This window comes from Barbatula barbatula (assembly GCF_947034865.1).
Source record: "Barbatula barbatula genome assembly, chromosome: 7".
Classification (NCBI taxonomy): Eukaryota; Metazoa; Chordata; class Actinopteri; order Cypriniformes; family Nemacheilidae; genus Barbatula; species Barbatula barbatula.
Window position 1 is genome coordinate 1009044 of NC_136770.1, and position 18844 is coordinate 1027887.

Sequence of the window (18844 nt, forward strand, 5' to 3'; positions counted from 1 at the left end):
GCTTTATGGAACATTGTGTTATAACAAAACAATCTTACAACAGAAACATAAAGAAACACTTAGATTAATGAAAAGAGAGAAAATAAAACATTACCATAGCTCGAAACAGACAAGACAAGACAAAATAAATTGAGAATAATAATAAAACAAAACAAAGACAGGAGAGGGAGTTACACAAATAATAAAAAAGAAATTACAAATGAAATAGGTTGAAAAAATTTGTGCTTTCATATTGCAATACAGTTTTATCTCTTGTAGAAATACTATAAAATAGGTTTGCTATAAGAAAATTTACATTTATATATAACATTTACATAGAGAAAGAATTAGGTTGATTATAAAACAAGCATTTTGGTCACCTTAAAAAAATCACCATATCCCTTTTAGGGGGATTAAGTCGCTAGTTATGCAAGATGTCGGCAGAGGAATTTCCGGTTTTATGGGAAAAGGAGGCAAATATGGGTATTTTTAAGATGTAAATGTTTCATGTCAGCGATATGACAGACACTCTTTACATTGATGTGCACTTCGTTCAGCCAAAGCCCATATTGTTATATGACTGGCGTCGCAAAAGCTCACCTGCGCAGCCTTGTGCAGCACGCCCATATAGATTTCTTTCATATTTAAATGAATAACAAAGATGAACAGAACATATTTTTTATTTTGACTAAGAAGACAACACATACAGTTTTCTCAGCATGTAAGGTGAAAATAACATAGTCAAAGACATGTCCTGTTTGCTCTTCTCAAGACTTCTCTGTTGGTTTGATCCATGCGGCCGGTACCCACTGCGGCTCATCCTGAGCTCTCCTCACTGCTGTCAACAGCTGCACACATGCGGCCTGCAGTCCGTCATTTACTATCACATGATCAAAAAACTGACAGTACTGCTGCTCCATCTTACGTCCTGCATCCTCGATTTCCTGAAGGTCTTCATCCTGAGAAAGAGAGAGAGAGAGGGAGAGAGAGGGAGAGAGAGGGAGAGAGAGGGAGAGAGGGAGAGAGGGAGAGAGGGAGAGAGAGGGAGAGAGAGGGAGAGAGAGAGAGAGAGAGAGAGATGGGGTCAAGGGACGTTTAATCAAACAGTTCACCATAAAACAAAAACGTCAGACATTCATTGTTAAACACACTGTACGTATCTACAGAAGCAACTTCACCTGTAAGGGCCGGCTGATGTAGTAGTTTGTGATGATGTGAGAATCCATCCGTGTATGTTTCATCTGTTCTGCAGAAGGGGGCTTTATAAAGATGACATAAGCTCTTAGATCGGGAGACCTCACCGACTCTAATGCCTGAAGGTTGAAAACACAGTAAGTACATTTTTCCTCTTCTTCAATATTCCAGCTACATTATAAATGCCAGTAATTGTGAATGAAGAGATTGTCAAGTGAAGCTCACGTAAGGTTCAATGTCAATCACACAGATTTTTCCAGCGGCCAGCACATCTTTAACTGCATCTACACTTGTGCCATAGAGATGACCTCTGAACTCCCCAAACTCAATAAACCTGAGGCACGAGAGAAGAAACAAACATGTCACTATGACTGATGAAATGAACACTACAGTATGATGATCTACACGAATCACGTTTGACACGATGTAACACCTGCGATTGCAGATCATGTTGTCAAACTGCTCTTTGCTAATAAAGTGATATTCTCTCCGAGATTCCTCGTGGGATTTGGGCGGTCGTGTGGTATCTGCACAGAGAAAAACTCTTTTTTCCACGAGTAAAGTGCAAATATATTCAAGACACAAAATGTACAAAACTCACGAGGAACCGCTCCTTGGTAAACCTTTGGGTTGATCTCGATGAGTCTCCTGCGGAGTTCATTCACACCGACCCCAGAAGGACCTGATAGCACATGTTTGGTTCAGTATTTGGTTCATGTTACGCTGCAACATGCAGTTTTCGGTCTGGTTGTAGAAGCTCACGTGTGTGCAAACCCATACTCACCCACGAGTGCTATTAGACGATGTGTGTGTTCTGGATGGGGTTGGTATCGCACCACCTCTTCGTATGAGTTGGACAGAGAAGTGTAACAGCTTGTAGGGCAGCGAAGAGAGCAGAACTGAGAAGTGCCAATAGCCTGACCCCTCCGCCGGCGACAGAGACGAAGACTTCTCCGGAAACCAGCTGACAAACACACCATCAGATACACGATCAATGAAATGTCTTTGACTTTTGACATTGATGTAAATAAAAAACATTAATGTGATATCAAGATTTACTCCTAATCCTTAATCATTTTAACAAAGGCACCTGCCAACATGTGACTGAACAAACCCATCAACGGCTGGGTAAAAAACATTTTTATAACCAAACTGATAGCAAATTGTAACCCATAGTCCTAACAACAACTATACAGCACACTGTAAAAATGTTTGTATACGGACAGATTCACACTGATGCTGATCATTTAAAACACATAAATATCAACCATATGTTCTGCTTTAGACATGCCGATTATATTTGAATATAAGATAGATTTGTGAAATGTCAGAATAACTCACTCAAATAAATCCCATCAATGTTGGTGCTGAATTCGCTCTCTTCTGAAATAAGACACAAGACACTGTCAATACATCTAATGCTGAAATGCACAGAAAATCTAGTGAATGCAAAATCATTTTCATGCTTTTTTGGTACTCACCATCCTTTAATTCTTCTGAGAGCATGAAAATGCATTTAGCATTTTACATAAACAGAAAACTTAAACAAAATATGCTTAAATCCTGTCTGCTGTTCTTTCTCTCCTGATAAGTCAGGACTTACCTACCAGATTCAAATGCCTCCTCATCTGAGAAAGAGAGATGTTTATAATGTGATGAAATGTTCACATATAAAGAGTGAAATGTTAGCAGCATTCACACAGTTGAACGCTTTTACCTGCTTCTATGCATTTGTCATCAATGGCAATGTCCTCCTCTAAAACACACCAGTCACAAGTTTAGACACAAGTCAAAATGAGGAGAAGTCTGCTTCAGGAGTAATGTTAAACGCTCACCTTCATCCACTGTGCTTACTGAAACAAAAGATGGTCAATATATGACAGCAGGGTTTTATATTGCGTTATGAATGCATGTACAGTGTATACTCACAGGATGTGACGCAGCTGTGAGGTTGACAAGGCTGAGACCACCACACCTCTTTCTGCTTCCTACACACACACATTTTGGTCATACATATGAAGCCTTTAAATCCTGTCACATCATAGCCCATGTACAGTATATGTGTATTCATCCTGTCATTGTGCGATAACCCTTGTTGACGTTGAAAGGACCTTTTGAGCAGGTTTGTGGAAGGAATGAGGCCGGCGCAGGCAGAGACGCTAGGCAGTTTGATGGCCTGCCACCAGAGGGCGTCTGTCTGGTCCACGATCTCCAGGATCTCTCCCTTCCTGAAGGCCACACCAGCATCAGCACAGGGGATGGACGGGTCCACCCGAGGGTTGTAGTCCACCATGGCGCGCACGTACAGCTGACGAAGAGCAAAGACGTTACAGAAGTCACACAGACCTATGCATACTACACTGTGAATACTGTATTAATGTAATAATATTATTTAGTGCACACTGCATTAGAAGAAGCAGTTCCCAATGCAGTGTACTCTGTATCTGAGAAGTGTAACTTATTTGATCTTTTCAGTTGGTTTTCTTAATGTACATTTTTTATGAAAAATACGTCCTGTTCATTTAAACAATGTGAAGAGCACGGTATAAATAAGCTGGAAGTGAAGATGGCTCTTAAAATAAAAGCACAGGGTCAAGAGCTTTCTGTTATGAACAGTTCTAATGATGACGTTTGATGGCTCACCATGGTTTGGTTGTTAACCGGTCTGTCGGTGATGGGAACCAACTTGAACATTATGGTTCCCTGAGAATGAGCCTGCGATTAGAAATTAAGAAACAATATTATGAACTTAACATAGGAAATCCATCTCGTTTCGTTATTCATCTCATTATTTTTTTATTTAGCATTCATTTTCAATATACGCATCTTGTACATGTGTACGATGTGTGTGCGAGAATTAACCAGAATTTGTATGATCTGTTCTGGTTCCAGTCCAAACACAGGATGACCGTTGACCTCCACCAGTCTGTCTCCAGCATGCAAGAGACCTTTAACAGAAAGCACATCAATGAGACATACAGTAAGTGTGTGTCAAGTTCACATGAGATGTTCAGTGAGAGCAGAGGAGTCCTCACCACTGCGGTCAGCGAGTCCTCCGTGTATAACTCGAGCGATGTAGATTTCCCCCGTCACATCATCTCGTCTGATCGTCGCTCCCTAAATGCCCCCCCCCCCCAAAAGATATCAATCAAAAATCTACAAGGATTCATCTGACACGAAACACGCTGTTAACAAACATTAGTATCACATCTGATGGGTGTGACATGCAAAGGACCGTTATTCATGAGAGACAACGGGGCGGCGATGTGTTACGTGAAAATCAGAACATGATGAAATAAATGTAAAGATGAGGGACAACCAACATCTTTCTGACAGACTGGACGAGCACTGATGTTGTTACCATGGTCACTGGTATGAAGGGTGGTGATAAAATGATGCATACATAACAAAGTTTTGAGAGAACAGCATGCCTGAGACAGGAAGAATCAGGATGTTAGTAACCATGGAAACGCTGAAGATGCTTTATTTGCGTTTTTTGGTTCTCTTCTGGCTGGAGGGACTCCCAAATGTGCTGCTCATCTCTTTTTGGTTCTGTGAAGAGCCATTGGTCATCCTGTGAGATGGTGATGGGTTTACTTCCACTCTGCCTTTGAGTGATGCCGTATTGGAGGCGTGGCTAAAACATCTCTCCTTTGGAATCATCGGCTGTTTATGGAGAGTGATGGTGGATGAAGAAGAAGATGAAGAAGAACAACAGGAACAGTGGGTGGATGATGCAAGAGCTGGACTGTTTGGAACACTAAACGATGTCCCGCCGGTCCTGTTTTCCACAGCGCTCGCATTTATTGCAACTGCATTTTTACATGCATTACTATGAGTCACATTTCTTGCGAGAACTCCACCGTGAACTACTGAAGTGCTGTTTTCTGTGGCGAGAGCTTCCTGAAGCTTCTCCACCACATGCGTTAGCAGCGTCATAGCCTCAGAGTTTTCCTGCATGCTCTCAGACATGCAATCGCTCATGGCGAGCATTCTCTCACCGAGCACCTGGATGTTTTCAGTACTGCGCTCAATGCATCCGGTTGCATGTTTCAATGTGCTCCTCAACTCTTCCAGACCCTCCTCCTTTTCTGACCTTGTATGGGAGCATGCAATGGATTCTCGATGACAGTGCCCCGGACTCGGGGGAGCGGTTCGGGCGTGAAGTTTTGTTTCGGAAGAAGTATGACAGCGGCGAGAGGAGGCCCATGGAGACAAAGTTTGACCAACGTCACTGTCTACATCATCTTCAGAGAAAGAACGAGGAAGAATGGTGCGATGAGTAGAGATAAAGACAAAGAACACAGATTAGATCAAGCGTTCAGATGAAAGATACAACTCACAATTGTTGGTGAATAATGGGATTATGGGTTCTTACCAGTGGCATTCGAGTCACATTCACAGAGAGCAGAGCAACTCGAGCTTTGTTCCCATAATGCACTGCCATGAGAGTTCAGACAGCGTTTGGTGGAAGATGCAACAACGTTTGGAGAGACAGATTTGTAAGCATAGGTGTCTATGAACATGGCTTCTAAACCTTTATCCAATCGTCCACCAGCTGAGAAGAATCCATTGTGTGTCGTTTGTCTTAAAGTGTCCCAATGACTTCTGAAACCTCGACCGTCTCTCGTCTATCCATCACAACACACAGTGACTAATAAAACACTTGACAGGTGTCATTAAGATGTCAGTCAGATATTAAAGATGTTTTTTTTCTTATGCGTAAGTGCGCAAACTGTTAAATAAGACTCTGTACCTTGTTGCCATTGATTTGAAAGACTCTGACAACAAGAGACGGCTAAATAAATGACAGGTCAGTAAAAACAAGCTTTAGATTTGCCTGCCACTCCTCTTTGCGGTCATGCTCACCAGCGGCTGATTGTTTTTCACCAGACAGACGATCCTCATGGCCTCCTCGTCCTCAGGTAGATCTTTGGGTAATGGAGGCAGTTCTGGTTCGTAGTCTCTCAGACCCACCGTGTCATGAGCTGAGAGAAGAGCCTGAAAAACACAAACCGCCTCTTTAAATATGATATAAATACACGCTGGAGTAAAGAAGATATTGTGTCTGATCACATACAGGTTCATAATCATAAAGTCTGAATTGAATGTTCACCTGTAGGTGCGGTTGACTCAGGAGACTGTAGAGTTCACGAGCTTCATCTGAAGGGTTCGAGATTGCCAGCAGATCTGAGAGAATCTAAAGCGACAGATCTAGAGTCACGACAAGAGCTTCAAATGTTCTGAACGTACGATCTTCTATCTCTGAAACTTCTCAAACTTAAGAAACAAATATTTTATCAATGCCTTTTTACATTTCTTAATGTAGAGGTTGTGTAGTGGCTAAATTGTGCCACGTTTCTGGCAATGGGCAGAGCTTTTGCTTATTGCGAAATAACTTCAAAAAGAATATGCGTGAAGAAGCTACAAACAGATATCAAATCTAAAAATAAAGTACAGTGACCTGTAAAGTCAGTCCAGATGAATAAGAGAGATACGGTCTGGGAGAATGTTTCAGGTGCTGCTGTAGACATTCATATATCTGTAGACAACAGGAGAGACATGAACCCTCGGTCATAATTGAGAGAAAAAGATGTTAATCCAGCCGGAGGTTTGATTCCCAGGAATACAAAAAACTGCATACTGACATCGCTGTGTTTTGCTTTCCATAAGTGTCTATCACATCGAGTATATCTGTACCTTCAGTAGTGACTGTAGCCAGGGGGCGTTGAGTAGACTGTGCAATAGTTCAACCCCTCTTATATCTTTATTTATAGAGCCCCTCATCCCAGAGACTACATGGGCCAAGATCTGTGTCAGACCTGTAGAACACAAAAACACACAAACACATGTTGCGCAGGGTAACAACTTCGGTCAAATAGATTTGAATGATGTGTCAGTGTTTTCTCACCGTTGTCTCCCATTTCCATCGGACCGGACACAGGATCAGTTTCCATGGCTGGTCTCATTCTGAGTCCTGAAGTGACCTGAGCATCAAACTACAGAAGAAGAGAAACACGCTGACCCTCATCAGATACAATTACATCATCTTCGACCCAAACACGTCTACGCTGACATTTCCTAAATAACATTTGACAACAGGCATATTCATAATTGAAAGTTCTGTTTTCAGATGCATTTAATGAATGAATGAAAATCGCTTCTTCTTTCAACAAACTGCTACTGCCTCCATGTTTCTAGAGAGCGTGTTGTCATTTGCATATCCAAATCTGATCCTACTGCAGGAGTTTACACTAAACAATGCTGAATGCTCAATGACCATCACTGGATCACATGCAGATTAAAAGAAAGAAAACTCCTTCATCCCTTATAAATACACAAGAGACAGCAGGCACAAACACGCATTCAGACGGAGAGAATTAAGCAGTAAATCCCATTCACTCACCTCAGATCTTCTCTCACATACGGCTCGTGTTCCCTCTTTAGGGAAGTTTAATGAACTGGAGAGCTCTTTCTGGTTTTATTTAGTTTGATGGTCAATTTTTATGTAGATTTCTTAAATACGCTGCTGTAGAGAAAGGAATAGAGTGAATGATATATGATGAGTATGGAGAAGTCCTCAGAGAAGCGTAATCCGTCTCTATCCTGCTTAATCTCTCACAAGCAAATGAGTCAGATGGGGCGGGAGAAGAGAGAGAGAGAGAGAGAGAGAGAGAGAGAGAGAGAGAGAGAGAGAGAGGGAGACGGGCAAATTGTGAAGTGAGTTGATATGCGTGCAAGTTTCCTCTGGAAGATGTTTTGCCTGTTTTTTGATTGCTTTTCTAAAAGAAGAGATGAGAAACACACTTCATTATGATAATATGAACAGCATTTTGGGATGATTCCGGTAGTAAGAAAAATGCTATTTAACTTTTCCATCCTCATCTGACATTCCTCACTGCACATGTCTAGGGATGAGCCAATCAGAGAGCCTGGTATAGCTCGCTATAGCTAATTCGAATTTTTTAACCTTATTTTACCAGCACAACGTGTCATGGCATCCCCTTGAGTAGTAAAGCATTAAGAGCATCCGTATTATTGTTCTCTCGTAATGGAGTCTCGCGCAAAGCATGCTGGGAATTGGAAATACTCCTCAAACAACAGAATTTAATTCTCTTGTGTGAATAAGGTACATTGGACGAGGAGCACAATATAGTTCAAGTTCAAAGACAAGTTTATTTACACAAGAGCTTTGACACGTGAACTCAAGTTAAAAATATTTGAAATGAAATTTTAAGATTTATTATTTATTATTTAACTCATCAAGCAGGCAAGAGACCCCCATCGGATTGGAGGTCTAGGTTCAGCAACATTATGTGCCCAAAGAATGAGGTCAGCTGAATATACTGAATGAACAGGTTATTCCATTAATTGTTTTTTTCTTCCCTGATGGCACCGGCATATTCCAAGATTACAATGCCAGGATTCATTGGGCCTAAATTATATAAGAGTGGTTCAGGGAGCACGAGACATCCTTTTCACACATGGATTGGCCACCACAGAGTCCAGAACTTAACCCCATTGAGCATCTTTGAGATGTGGTGGAGAAGACTTTGATCTGTGGTCCGACTCTCGCATCATCAATACAAGATCTTGCGGAAAAATGAATGCAACTCTGGACAGGAATAAATGTTGGACGTGAATACATTCCAGAAGCTAATCGAAACGATGTCACAGGAAAAACGTGCCGTAATCAAAGCTGAAGGCGGACCAACATAATATTAGAATGTGTGATTTGTTTTGGGATGGGTAGTATATTATACAGACTATAAATACCTATATGAGGTAGTCATAATTCACACAAAATGTTGAATTACAAATAATATAAACGAGTACAAAATTATATGCTGATGTCAGCAGTCCCCCAGCGAGCAAAATGAGTGCAGCCAGTGTGAAAAATCCTTGAGAGAACACAGGCCCAGCATGGGGAACCACTTCTCCTCTGGCACTACTGCTGCATCTCTCGACCGAGAGCTCGACCGTGCTTGCACAACTAGGCTAAAAAAGGAGGTAGATGATGGATTTAACATTATCTTAATATTCTAATTGCAGTTGCAAATTTGTTGTGTAGTGGGGACTTGTCAGGTCGCCTCTCTTTTTTTAGCCCCACCATGTGGACTGGTTACAGACCTCGGAACAGTGAGATAAGACAACTGAGAGCAGAATACCGTTCTACAAGTGCATCAGTTGTTATAGGAAGTGTTCCTGGTTCCGGTTGATCTAAATAATGCAGCCTAAATTAAGGCTTCAGTGAGATGACTGATCCTGGTTAATGGCACAAAGACTATTCTAGTGGAGGTAGAGGTCGTCTCTGGATGTGAAAGAAATCAGTGCAGATGTTGTTTTATTGGGTGTAAATCTTTTTTTCTTCTGCTTCTCTGTGTGTTGCAGAACACACCGCTATTTTATAATTCTGAGCTCTGTTGTCTTTCTCTTTCGTTGTTTTACTCACAGAAGTTTTCACATTATAAAACCGGCCATGCGCATAATTCCCATAACACGTTCCCTATATACGTATATCTCCACCCGATCTACTTTTACTGTGCATGTCATTTGGATATCATTTCCAAATATATATTTCCATTCATATGACGGTTTGAGTCCTGTAAAAGATAAGAGCCACCAAATCTGTATCTGTACACATCTGTATGTTGCTCGCAAGTTAGCATGGGGAAAATAAACCGATAAAACAGCCAGGGATGGTGCAACCACGAAACACAGACACTCATTGCAACGCGGTAGGGCTGTTAAATATGTGGTGGACAACTATGCAAAGACAACTATGCATCCCTTTATTCTGATAAACTTCTGTGTTTCGTGAGGCCTTGAGGAAAAGTAGATTGAGTATCATCACAATAGCAGAATAAACTTTCTTAAGTGACTCTTAATTATATCTCCAAGAGGTAACATGTACAGTGCAAAGAGCAGAGGCCCTAAGATTGAGCCCTGTGCACAAATCACATCATTAGAAAAAACAAACTTCAATTCAATTCAATTTTATTTATATAGCGCCTTTCACAATGTGCATTGTTCCAAATCGGCTTTACAGGGAAAATCTGAAAAAACACAAAAAAATGAAAACGGAGCACAGTACGTGGTGTTTATAGAACAAACTAAATTATTCTAGTAAATAATATCTAATGTCAGCAGTCTCCCGGTGGTTTATTTAGCATATTTTGCATGAAGTGAATGTCTGGCTCAAAAGATGTGTCTTTAATCTAGATTTTAATTGGGCGAGTGTGTCTGATCCTCGAATAGTATCAGGAAGGTTATTCCAGAGTTTAGGGTCTACGTATGAGAAAGCTCGACCCCCTTTGGTGGATTAAGTTATTCTAGGTGTTATCAAAAGAGTTTTGAGATGTTAGAGAGCGTGATGGGTTGTAGTGTGATAGAAGCTCTGTTAGGAAGGTAGGGGCTAAACCCTTTAAGGCTTTATAAGTGATTAAAAGAACTTTAAAGTCAATACGATACTTGATGTGTAGTGAAGGGTTGATAACATTGGGGTTATGTGATGGTATTTTCTGGACCTGGTTAGAACTCTGGCAGCTGCGTTCTGAACTAACTGTAGTTTGTTTATTGATGAAGGACAAACACTAAGTGGTGCATTACAGTAGTCAGACTGCTGAAGTCTCTCTTCAGGATCTCCGACTGCCGCATCCTGATGCCGTGCACCCCCACGAGTGTCGTCCTTCAGGATCGCAGGTACCTGCACAGAGACATCAAGAACACAAGCGCCAGGAAAACAATGAGTGTGCACCTTACCTTTTGTGGAGGAAGCACGTACATTCCGTACGAATGAGTCTGAATGCAACGCTTTGGTCATCGTAGTCTCCTAGAGGGCTGCAAAGCGGCTCCTGGTCGGGATCTCGAAGACTGGTGGCGGCAGTTGGGTCAGGTGAGTTCAGCAGTAAGCAGGCTGGTAATGCTAACAGCCTGAGAGCTAATAGAGAATGATCCGATACAAGTAACTTATCAGCGCATTTAACAATGATTTTTGTATGGGATATACTTAAGGTTATAAGTTCCACCCTTGGTGAATAACAATTTAAAACACAAATCTTTAAGATAACAAAAATAAACGATGTATTAAGAATAGGTTTGAAAAAGCTCCGGCTCAAACCACGCGCTCTCAGCAAACAGGAAGTGACGAATAAACAGAAAGCGGGAGAGAGAGAGAGCGATTATGGCATCTGCAGAGTCAGATCGATCATATCATGCAAATAAATACTAAAGAAAATTCCAATTCAGAAGACCTCACACACAGCATGTATGACATTCGCGTGTTAAGTGTATCCCGCATCTCGCGGAAGAGCCATTTAAACTTGATGGCACACAGCCTGTTTCCTAAAGCTCCTTTATACTGGAGTCCGGCTCCACACCGCAAGTCTCCTCAAGCTCATCTGGCAATATGGACGAGGCTTGACGCACGCGCGGCTTTGCGTTTTACACAAATGTAAATTCTATTGTACGGTTATACTAATTTCACTTGGATAACAAAACATTCAGACATTTTCTACTTGTTTTTAAAATCCCAAATACTTAAAATGTAACTTAGGTAATATTTTAATAATTCACTAACACAAAAGATAAACGTTATGGATTAAAGGGTTGTATTAGTTGTAATGGAAACTATAATAAAGTACACTGGTTTTGGGATTTTATAGATGTGAAGTAATCTGGCAGCTGGGAACCAATAGAACAACAGTAATTCCTATTTGAATAATAACCAAAACACACACATTCATTTTGTAATACTTTTAATGGAAACGATTCGAATTTTTGTAATGGTTTTTATTGTTTTATTTCAGCAGGGTAACTATACCCATACTGTGCTTCACACTGTTGTCAATATTGAGCTGAAGCTTTACTAAGAAACATGTAATCGCAAATCGCAATGTCTGTAAAAATAACCCCCATAAGATATTTTCCTCAAATCGCACAGGTAACGAGATGCAGCCACGATCAGATGCCAAAAGCAAATAATTAGTTATTCTGATCAGAGCATCTGTACTGTGATGTGTATGGAGTTTTTTTGTGTCTTTTTTTGCAATCAAAAATTCTGTGTTTGAGAGTAAAACATTATTTTGTAATAAAAAAAAATAAAAGATCGCAAAAAATCTGAAATTGATCAAATTATTTGCATTGCGTGCAAATCTGAAATTGTTTCTTTGTCTTTGTGCACTTCAAAATCTTTTCATCACGAAACTACAAATATTGCTCTCTTTTCTGCGGGTTTAAAACTTTTGCTTGCAAGTTGAATTGTTTGTTTTTCCAGCAAGAATGGCGAACAACAGTTTGTTTACGTATATAAGGGAAGATAACTAATTTAATATCTTAAACTCCGTGTCAAGTGAATGCAATTATTGTGCTTTCCCATCTAAATACGTGATGTTAGCTAAGCCTGTCTGTAACTTGTGTTAGCGCTGATTAGCCAACAATACGTTAGCTATTTGTCTGAGCCCCCAATTAGTGAAAAGTCAGCATTAGGTAATCATAAATGTGGTTAACATTTAAATATGCATTGCCAAACAGGCATTCTTTTTTAAATTAATGTATACCCTAAAGGGGCGACGTGTCCTGGGGGATAAATTAAATTTACAGACAGATTATGGAAAATGTTCAAACTAGTGATCGATCCGATCGACCGGCCAGGGACCGGTTTAGCTAACCTCCCAGCAATTTAAATGAGGGGAGTTGTTATCCAAATTGGACACAACACCGGAATCAGGCGATTTTCTGCATGAAATGCCCGGTGACTGGCTGGTCAGTCTACAGACTCAGACAGGCTTAGCTAACGAACAACAAACTGTTGTTCGCCATTTCTGCTGGAAACTCGCTCTTCTGCCAGACCGACGGCAGGAGAAAACGTAGTGGGCGTGATCATTTACATTTACATTTAGCAGACGCTTTTATCCAAAGCGACTTACAGATGAGGAAACATTGGAAGCAATTATAACAACATGGGCAACAAAATACATAAGTGCATCAAACTAGTCCATTAAAGCCTAGTACAGTATAAAAGCTAAGAATAGTGAGGTTAGTATTTTTTTTTTTCTTTTTTATAAATTTAATCGATTTAATCTATTTGAAGTAGCAAAGTAATAATTAGAAGTAGAAACAAAATCCGTAACATATAGCCATCTCATCCTAAAAACACCGTAATATAGTCGTATATTACGTATTACATATTGTCACTTCAATCAGAATGACCAATAGGAAAAGCTCTTTCATCTTGTTGGGTAGGGACCGCCCACTGAGATACAGCATTAATCGCAAAAGAAACAATTCAACTCGCAAGCAAAAGTTTTCAACTTACAAGAATACGTTTTAAACCCGCAAAAAAGAGAGCAATATTTGTAGTTTAGGGATGAAAGTTAGGGATGAAAGTGCACAAAGACAAAGAAAAAATTTCTGATTTGTACGCAATGCTAATAATTTGATCAATTTCAGATTTGTTTGCAATCTTTTATTTTTTAATTACGAAATAATTTGTTTTACTCTCAAGCACATAATTTTTAGTTTTAAACTTTAGAAATGAAAGGTAGATGTGATTTAGGTCTATAGTTAGTTAAATCCCAAGGGTCAAGGGTATTTGATTTACATAAATGAAATATCCTGTCAATGGTTTACGTACTTTTTTATATTTACTAGCGCGAGGGACAGGAACAGTCTCTATATTACGGTGTTTTTAGGATGAGATGGCTATATGTTACGGATTTTGTTTTGGTTGGTTAAGCCATTCTACTTCTAATTATTACTTTGCTACTTCTAATAGATTAAACCGATATGAGCCTTCAGGTTTACTGTGCAGCTTTAAATTAAATACGTATTAATACATTAAGTAGTGACAAAAAGAAAAATTATTAATTTATGGTACTATAGCAAATGTATCATAAGGTGGATAAAATATCTGCGAAAAAGAACTGATTACAAACTAACAGGTTATTAAACAAATGTGTCAAATTTAGATGAGATGCAGATGAGCGTCAATCGGCTCTAGCTTGCTACAATGCTTTAAGAATTGCATCAGATTATATATAAAATTATAATTAATTTACTGCTACTATGACATATTTAATCTATTCGATTTTTCGATACTACCAGCTACTAAGTGTTAAAGAAAAGTGAACAAAAAAAAATCGAGAAAGGTCATCAGGCGGAAATCCTCAGAGCTGGATCTGTCAATCTCAGGAGTGCCCGGGAACCGGGACATAAAACATGGATGCATAAGAAGTTGATAAAACACCATGACATCAAAATACCCAAACAAACACCAGCTACTCTAAGACAAACACAAACAAACCTTCTCAAATATACCTGCTAAAAACAAATAAACCCCACATTCTAAAATCTAACAACAAACGGCAACCTGCTAAAAGCTAATTCACATTCTAACTAACATTATAAAAGCTATGAAGGAATCTTATAGAAAAGTGAGTGTATAATGTTTATAAGGTTTCTGTGGCTTATACATAGAAACATTATACACTCACTTTTCTATGTATAAGCCACAGAATCCTTATAAACATTATACACTCACTTTTCTATGTATAAGCCACAGAAACCTTATAAACATTATACACTCACTTTTCTATGTATAAGCCACAGAATCCTTATAAACATTATACACTCACTTTTCTATGTATAAGCCACAGAAACCTTATAAACATTATACACTCACTTTTCTAAGGTTTCTGTGGCTTATACATAGAAAAGTGAGTGTATAATATTTAAGGTTTCTGTGGCTTATACATAGAAAAGTGACAAACCCAAACAAACACCAGCTACTCTAAGACAAACACAAACAAACCTTCTCAAATATACCTGCTAAAAACAAATAAACACCACATTCTAAAATCTAACAACAAACGGCAACCTGCTAAAAGCTAATTCACATTCTAACTAACATTATAAAAGCTATGAAGGAATCTTATAGAAAAGTGAGTGTATAATGTTTATAAGGTTTCTGTGGCTTATACACATAGAAAGGTTGTGTTACCAGGGGAGCACCTCAGTTACCTTTAGGCTTACACTTTTCACACGAGCAGTCGATTATTACCGGCTGCAAAATGAAGTCTTTAACCGCTTTTGCCATCCTTCTCAATTTCCCTTTTTTAGGAGGAGCATTCTGATCAAAAAGAATTAAAGAAAAAAGACAAAATAAGCTCTTGTACAGCTGTCAATACATTCATATAAACATGTGATACACTGACAAATAAGACACTTTAGACAAACATAAAGAAGCACTTTTATATTAGTACTTTCTTTGGTTAACATCAATGTTAATGAATATAATGGTTTTACAGGCAATATGAATCATTTACAGGTTATTAAACAGCTCAATATTATCAAAGCAATGTCTTCTTTTGACTTTGATATTAAAGGAAATGAGAAGAAAGGACATTTACCTTCATGTTGTTTTGTTCCATAAGTGACTCGAAGCTTAGTTTTGCTGTATATGAAAAGAAAAACATCAATTTACTAAACAGACGTCGTTCTTTGGTTAAATGTATTTTATACGTCGCTGGGCAGAATTGACATGAGCCACATATAGAGAAAAAGGTTCTTACATGTGACAAACTCCTCAGATTCTCCACTTAAGATCTGGTCGTCGAGCTCAGCAGATATTAAAGGATCACAGTCGTCACCCGAGTAGTCGGTTACTACCGGCAGGCAAAAGTTTTTAACCGCTTTTGCCATCCTTCTCAATTTCCCTTTTTTAGGAGGAGCAAACTGATCAAGAAGAATTAAAGAAAAAAGACAAAATAAGCTCTTGTACAGCTGTCAATACATTCATATAAACATGTGATACACTGACAAATAAGACACTTTAGACAAACATAAAGAAGCACTTTTAATATTAGTACTTTGTTTGGTTAACATCAATGTTAATGAATATAATGGTTTTACAGGCAATATGAATCATTTACAGGTTATTAAACAGCTCAATATTATCAAAGCAATGTCTTCTTTTGACTTTGATATTAAAGGAAATGAGAAGAAAGGACATTTACCTTCATGTTGTTTTGTTCCATAAGTGACACCGAGCTTGTTTTTGCTGTATATGAAAAGAAAAACATACATTTACTAAACAGACGTCGTTCTTCAGTTAAATGTATTAAACGTTGATGAATTTCAGTATAGATTTGGCAGATGACACATTAGCCACAAATAACGTTACACAAACATGTTTTTGTTTACCTGTGACAGACATGTAGGAGTCGATCTCAGGTGATTCTTCACGTTTACACTTTTCGCAGTTGCAGTCGATGATAACCGGCTTGAAAAGGAAATCATACAACACTTTTCCCAACCGGGAGCGTCGATCATTCTCCGTTGCGCTCATTTCTAGTCGATAAATGTCGTTTGTCAGCAGAAAAACAGCTTTAGAGCAACAGCCGTCGAGTGAAGAGAGACTTCTGACTCTGCGCGTGGGCTTTTGAAGACTTTCTTAGTGACGTATGAGATGAGGTCATCGCAACACTTCATTCAAATCACAACAAACGAGAGGCTACTCGCTGCAGAGCTTTCTTGTAGCTCCTCCTCTCTAGACGTCCAGCGAGGAGGAGCTTCAATGTCCAGCGAGGAGGAGCTTCAGCCTCGAACTACACTGCTGTGCAGCACGTGATGCGCCCCACACGGGAAGATGGCGGAGAGTCAGAGACAGTTGGAGGTAGTCGGAGTATGCAAAAAAGGATCTTTAAAGAATAAAAATACTTTTAGTTGTGTGCAAATGTTTTCTTAGCTATTTTTGAGTCCCTGAATATGCAATCGTGCATAGTTTAACGTTAGCGTCAAAAACCCAAGAACCTAACTGACGTTACATGTCACGTTAATCTGTGGGGAATTATTTGAATGCGTGACATGGAGATGAAAAAGCACCCGAAATGAAGCACACATATGTGAAAACAGGCATGGATTATCATGGTCATGCCACCATTAATAGAGAAAACTCATTGATTTTGGAAATATGATGTGTCTATGCCAACTAGACTGGAATTACTTGTGCAGTAAACTGGTTAAATGCACAACACCTTCCAGCTAATAAGAATCCAGTGTTGAGACTGACCATGGTATAATATAGCATGTTAAACTTGTCTTCTTACATATGACTGCTCCAGATTTATTGTTGTAATAATTGCTTGTATTGGTTTGTTTTAAAAACTTAGCAAATCATATTTCACCTTGTATTTGGACTATGTCCTTCCTGAGTGACTTTGAGCTACAGCTTTTAACTTGGCATCTAAACCATTATCATTAGCAGTGAAATGTCATCCTATAATATATTCAGAATACACTATATAGCCCACTGTACGTCCACTCTTAATTAACAGGGTGCACCACTTCAGCTTCGAGGGACTGACTGTGGAATATTTATCCATTTCTAGTTATTTGATCACCAGAATGGACTACAAAAGTGATTCCAAATTTAATGACTAAGATTTTCAATTGGCATCTATTAGTCTGATATGCCTGCAATCACGAGGTGGTGGTGCCATCAGTTATTACAAGCTGTTCCTCTGGCAAGGTAAGATATTGATAACTGTACTTTGAATGAAGATATGCATTATGAGCATTCCTCTGTATGCAGGTAATTTGTCATAAATAATACACATTGGAAAAAAGTGTATTGTTTTTGCACTCTTTCTATAAAGTCACTTTTCTGTCAACAAACACATGTTTATCTTTTCTAACGTCTTGTTGTTTCTAAAGTGCGACGCTAGAAGTTATTGATCGTTTCTCTTATTTGCACTCGGGTTAGGGTTTAACTCGGGTTAGCGGTTAGGGTTTAACTCGGGTTAGCGGTTAGGGTTTAACTCGGGTTAGCGTTAGGGTTTAACTTGGGTTAGCGTTAGGGTTTAACTCGGGTTAGCGTTAGGGTTTAACTCGGGTTAGCAGTTATAGGGTTTTACCCGCGTTGCTATGGCACCGAGCATGATATGACCGCGTGCGCTGTAACGTTAAGTTATCCTCAAAACATTTCATAAAAACAAAATGTCGGACAAAAGATCCATTCATCTCAATTCATTTCAATAATCTGAACATCTTAAAACTACCAATATTTGTCAAATGTAAAATAATAATTGTTTTACCCGCACACTGAGAACAAGGGTTTATCATTTACATTTTACATTTAGTCATTTAGCAGACGCTTTTATCCAAAGCGACTTACAGATGAGGAAACATTGAAAGCAATTATAACAACATAGGCAACAAAATACATAAGTGCATCAAACTAGTCCATTAAAGTCTAGTACAGTATACAAAGCTAAGAATAGTGAGGTTATTTTTTTTTGTTGTTTTTTTTTTAAAGAAGGAAAGGGAAGAGAATTAGGAAAAATCAATCAGCGACGTGTTGACGGAAGAGATGCGTTTTTTGGCGTTTTTTAAAGATGGCAACTTATCAAAAGTTTTAATTTACATCTGCAATAGACTCAAGAGCAGTGTTGTGATGTAATGAAGTAAAATAATCAAGTACAGTATTTGAGTCTTTTGGGTTGAATCTGTCATTTATTTTAGTCTTAATATTTCTGAAGACTTTTACTGTCATACATTTCCACTAAGGGCGTTCGTTACTACAAAATAAAAGCATATAAACTCAAATAGCATCTCAATGTTCTGCTTTAAGCTCGATGTGCAGAAAGTTGCTCTACGCGGTTCATGTCAACAC

At 39.0% G+C, this 18844-nt stretch overlaps 2 protein-coding genes across 3 annotated transcripts; both read right to left on the reverse strand.

The window, feature by feature from the left end:
• On the reverse strand, positions 1-7799 carry mpp4b (MAGUK p55 scaffold protein 4b). Of its 2 annotated transcripts, XM_079460551.1 has the most exons (21): positions 7580-7799; positions 7085-7172; positions 6874-6995; positions 6638-6715; positions 6290-6373; positions 6043-6174; positions 4209-4290; positions 4036-4121; positions 3817-3888; positions 3285-3481; positions 3103-3161; positions 3009-3026; positions 2891-2929; positions 2781-2801; positions 2515-2556; positions 1958-2137; positions 1775-1855; positions 1607-1700; positions 1399-1507; positions 1158-1292; positions 1-938 (listed from the first exon to the last, which is right to left on the reverse strand). In XM_079460551.1, exons 2-21 carry the CDS (start codon positions 7140-7142, stop codon positions 747-749), a joined length of 1881 nt encoding a protein of 626 aa, XP_079316677.1. In that variant the 5' UTR covers positions 7143-7172; positions 7580-7799; the 3' UTR covers positions 1-746. The 2 variants fall into 2 exon arrangements, with proteins under 2 accessions (XP_079316677.1, XP_079316678.1); XM_079460552.1 differs by lacking the exon at positions 7580-7799 and having other exon boundaries at positions 7085-7278.
• Positions 7800-10161: 2362 nt separating this feature from the next.
• LOC306896490 (uncharacterized protein) lies at positions 10162-16584 on the reverse strand. The gene is made up of 6 exons (XM_079460553.1): positions 16375-16584; positions 16188-16231; positions 15744-15906; positions 15582-15625; positions 15193-15301; positions 10162-11113 (listed from the first exon to the last, which is right to left on the reverse strand). Exons 1-6 carry the CDS (start codon positions 16517-16519, stop codon positions 10932-10934), a joined length of 687 nt encoding a protein of 228 aa, XP_079316679.1. The 5' UTR covers positions 16520-16584; the 3' UTR covers positions 10162-10931.
• Positions 16585-18844: the final 2260 nt, after the last annotated feature.

Excerpts from the sequence above, each read along its gene's own strand:
- mpp4b (XM_079460551.1), bottom strand. The coding sequence starts at position 7,142 with ATGAGACCAGCCATGGAAACTGATCCTGTGTCCGGTCCGATGGAAATG. Across the intron at positions 2,802-2,890 it reads TGACAAATGCATAGAAGCAG|ATGAGGAGGCATTTGAATCT; the intron begins GTAAAAGCGTTC and ends TCTCTTTCTCAG. Across the intron at positions 2,138-2,514 it reads CATTGATGGGATTTATTTGA|CTGGTTTCCGGAGAAGTCTT; the intron begins GTGAGTTATTCT and ends TGTGTTTGTCAG.
- LOC306896490 (XM_079460553.1), bottom strand. The coding sequence starts at position 16,519 with ATGAGCGCAACGGAGAATGATCGACGCTCCCGGTTGGGAAAAGTGTTG. Across the intron at positions 16,232-16,374 it reads CTCCTACATGTCTGTCACAG|CAAAAACAAGCTCGGTGTCA; the intron begins GTAAACAAAAAC and ends TTTCATATACAG. Across the intron at positions 15,626-15,743 it reads ATCTGAGGAGTTTGTCACAT|CAAAACTAAGCTTCGAGTCA; the intron begins GTAAGAACCTTT and ends TTTCATATACAG.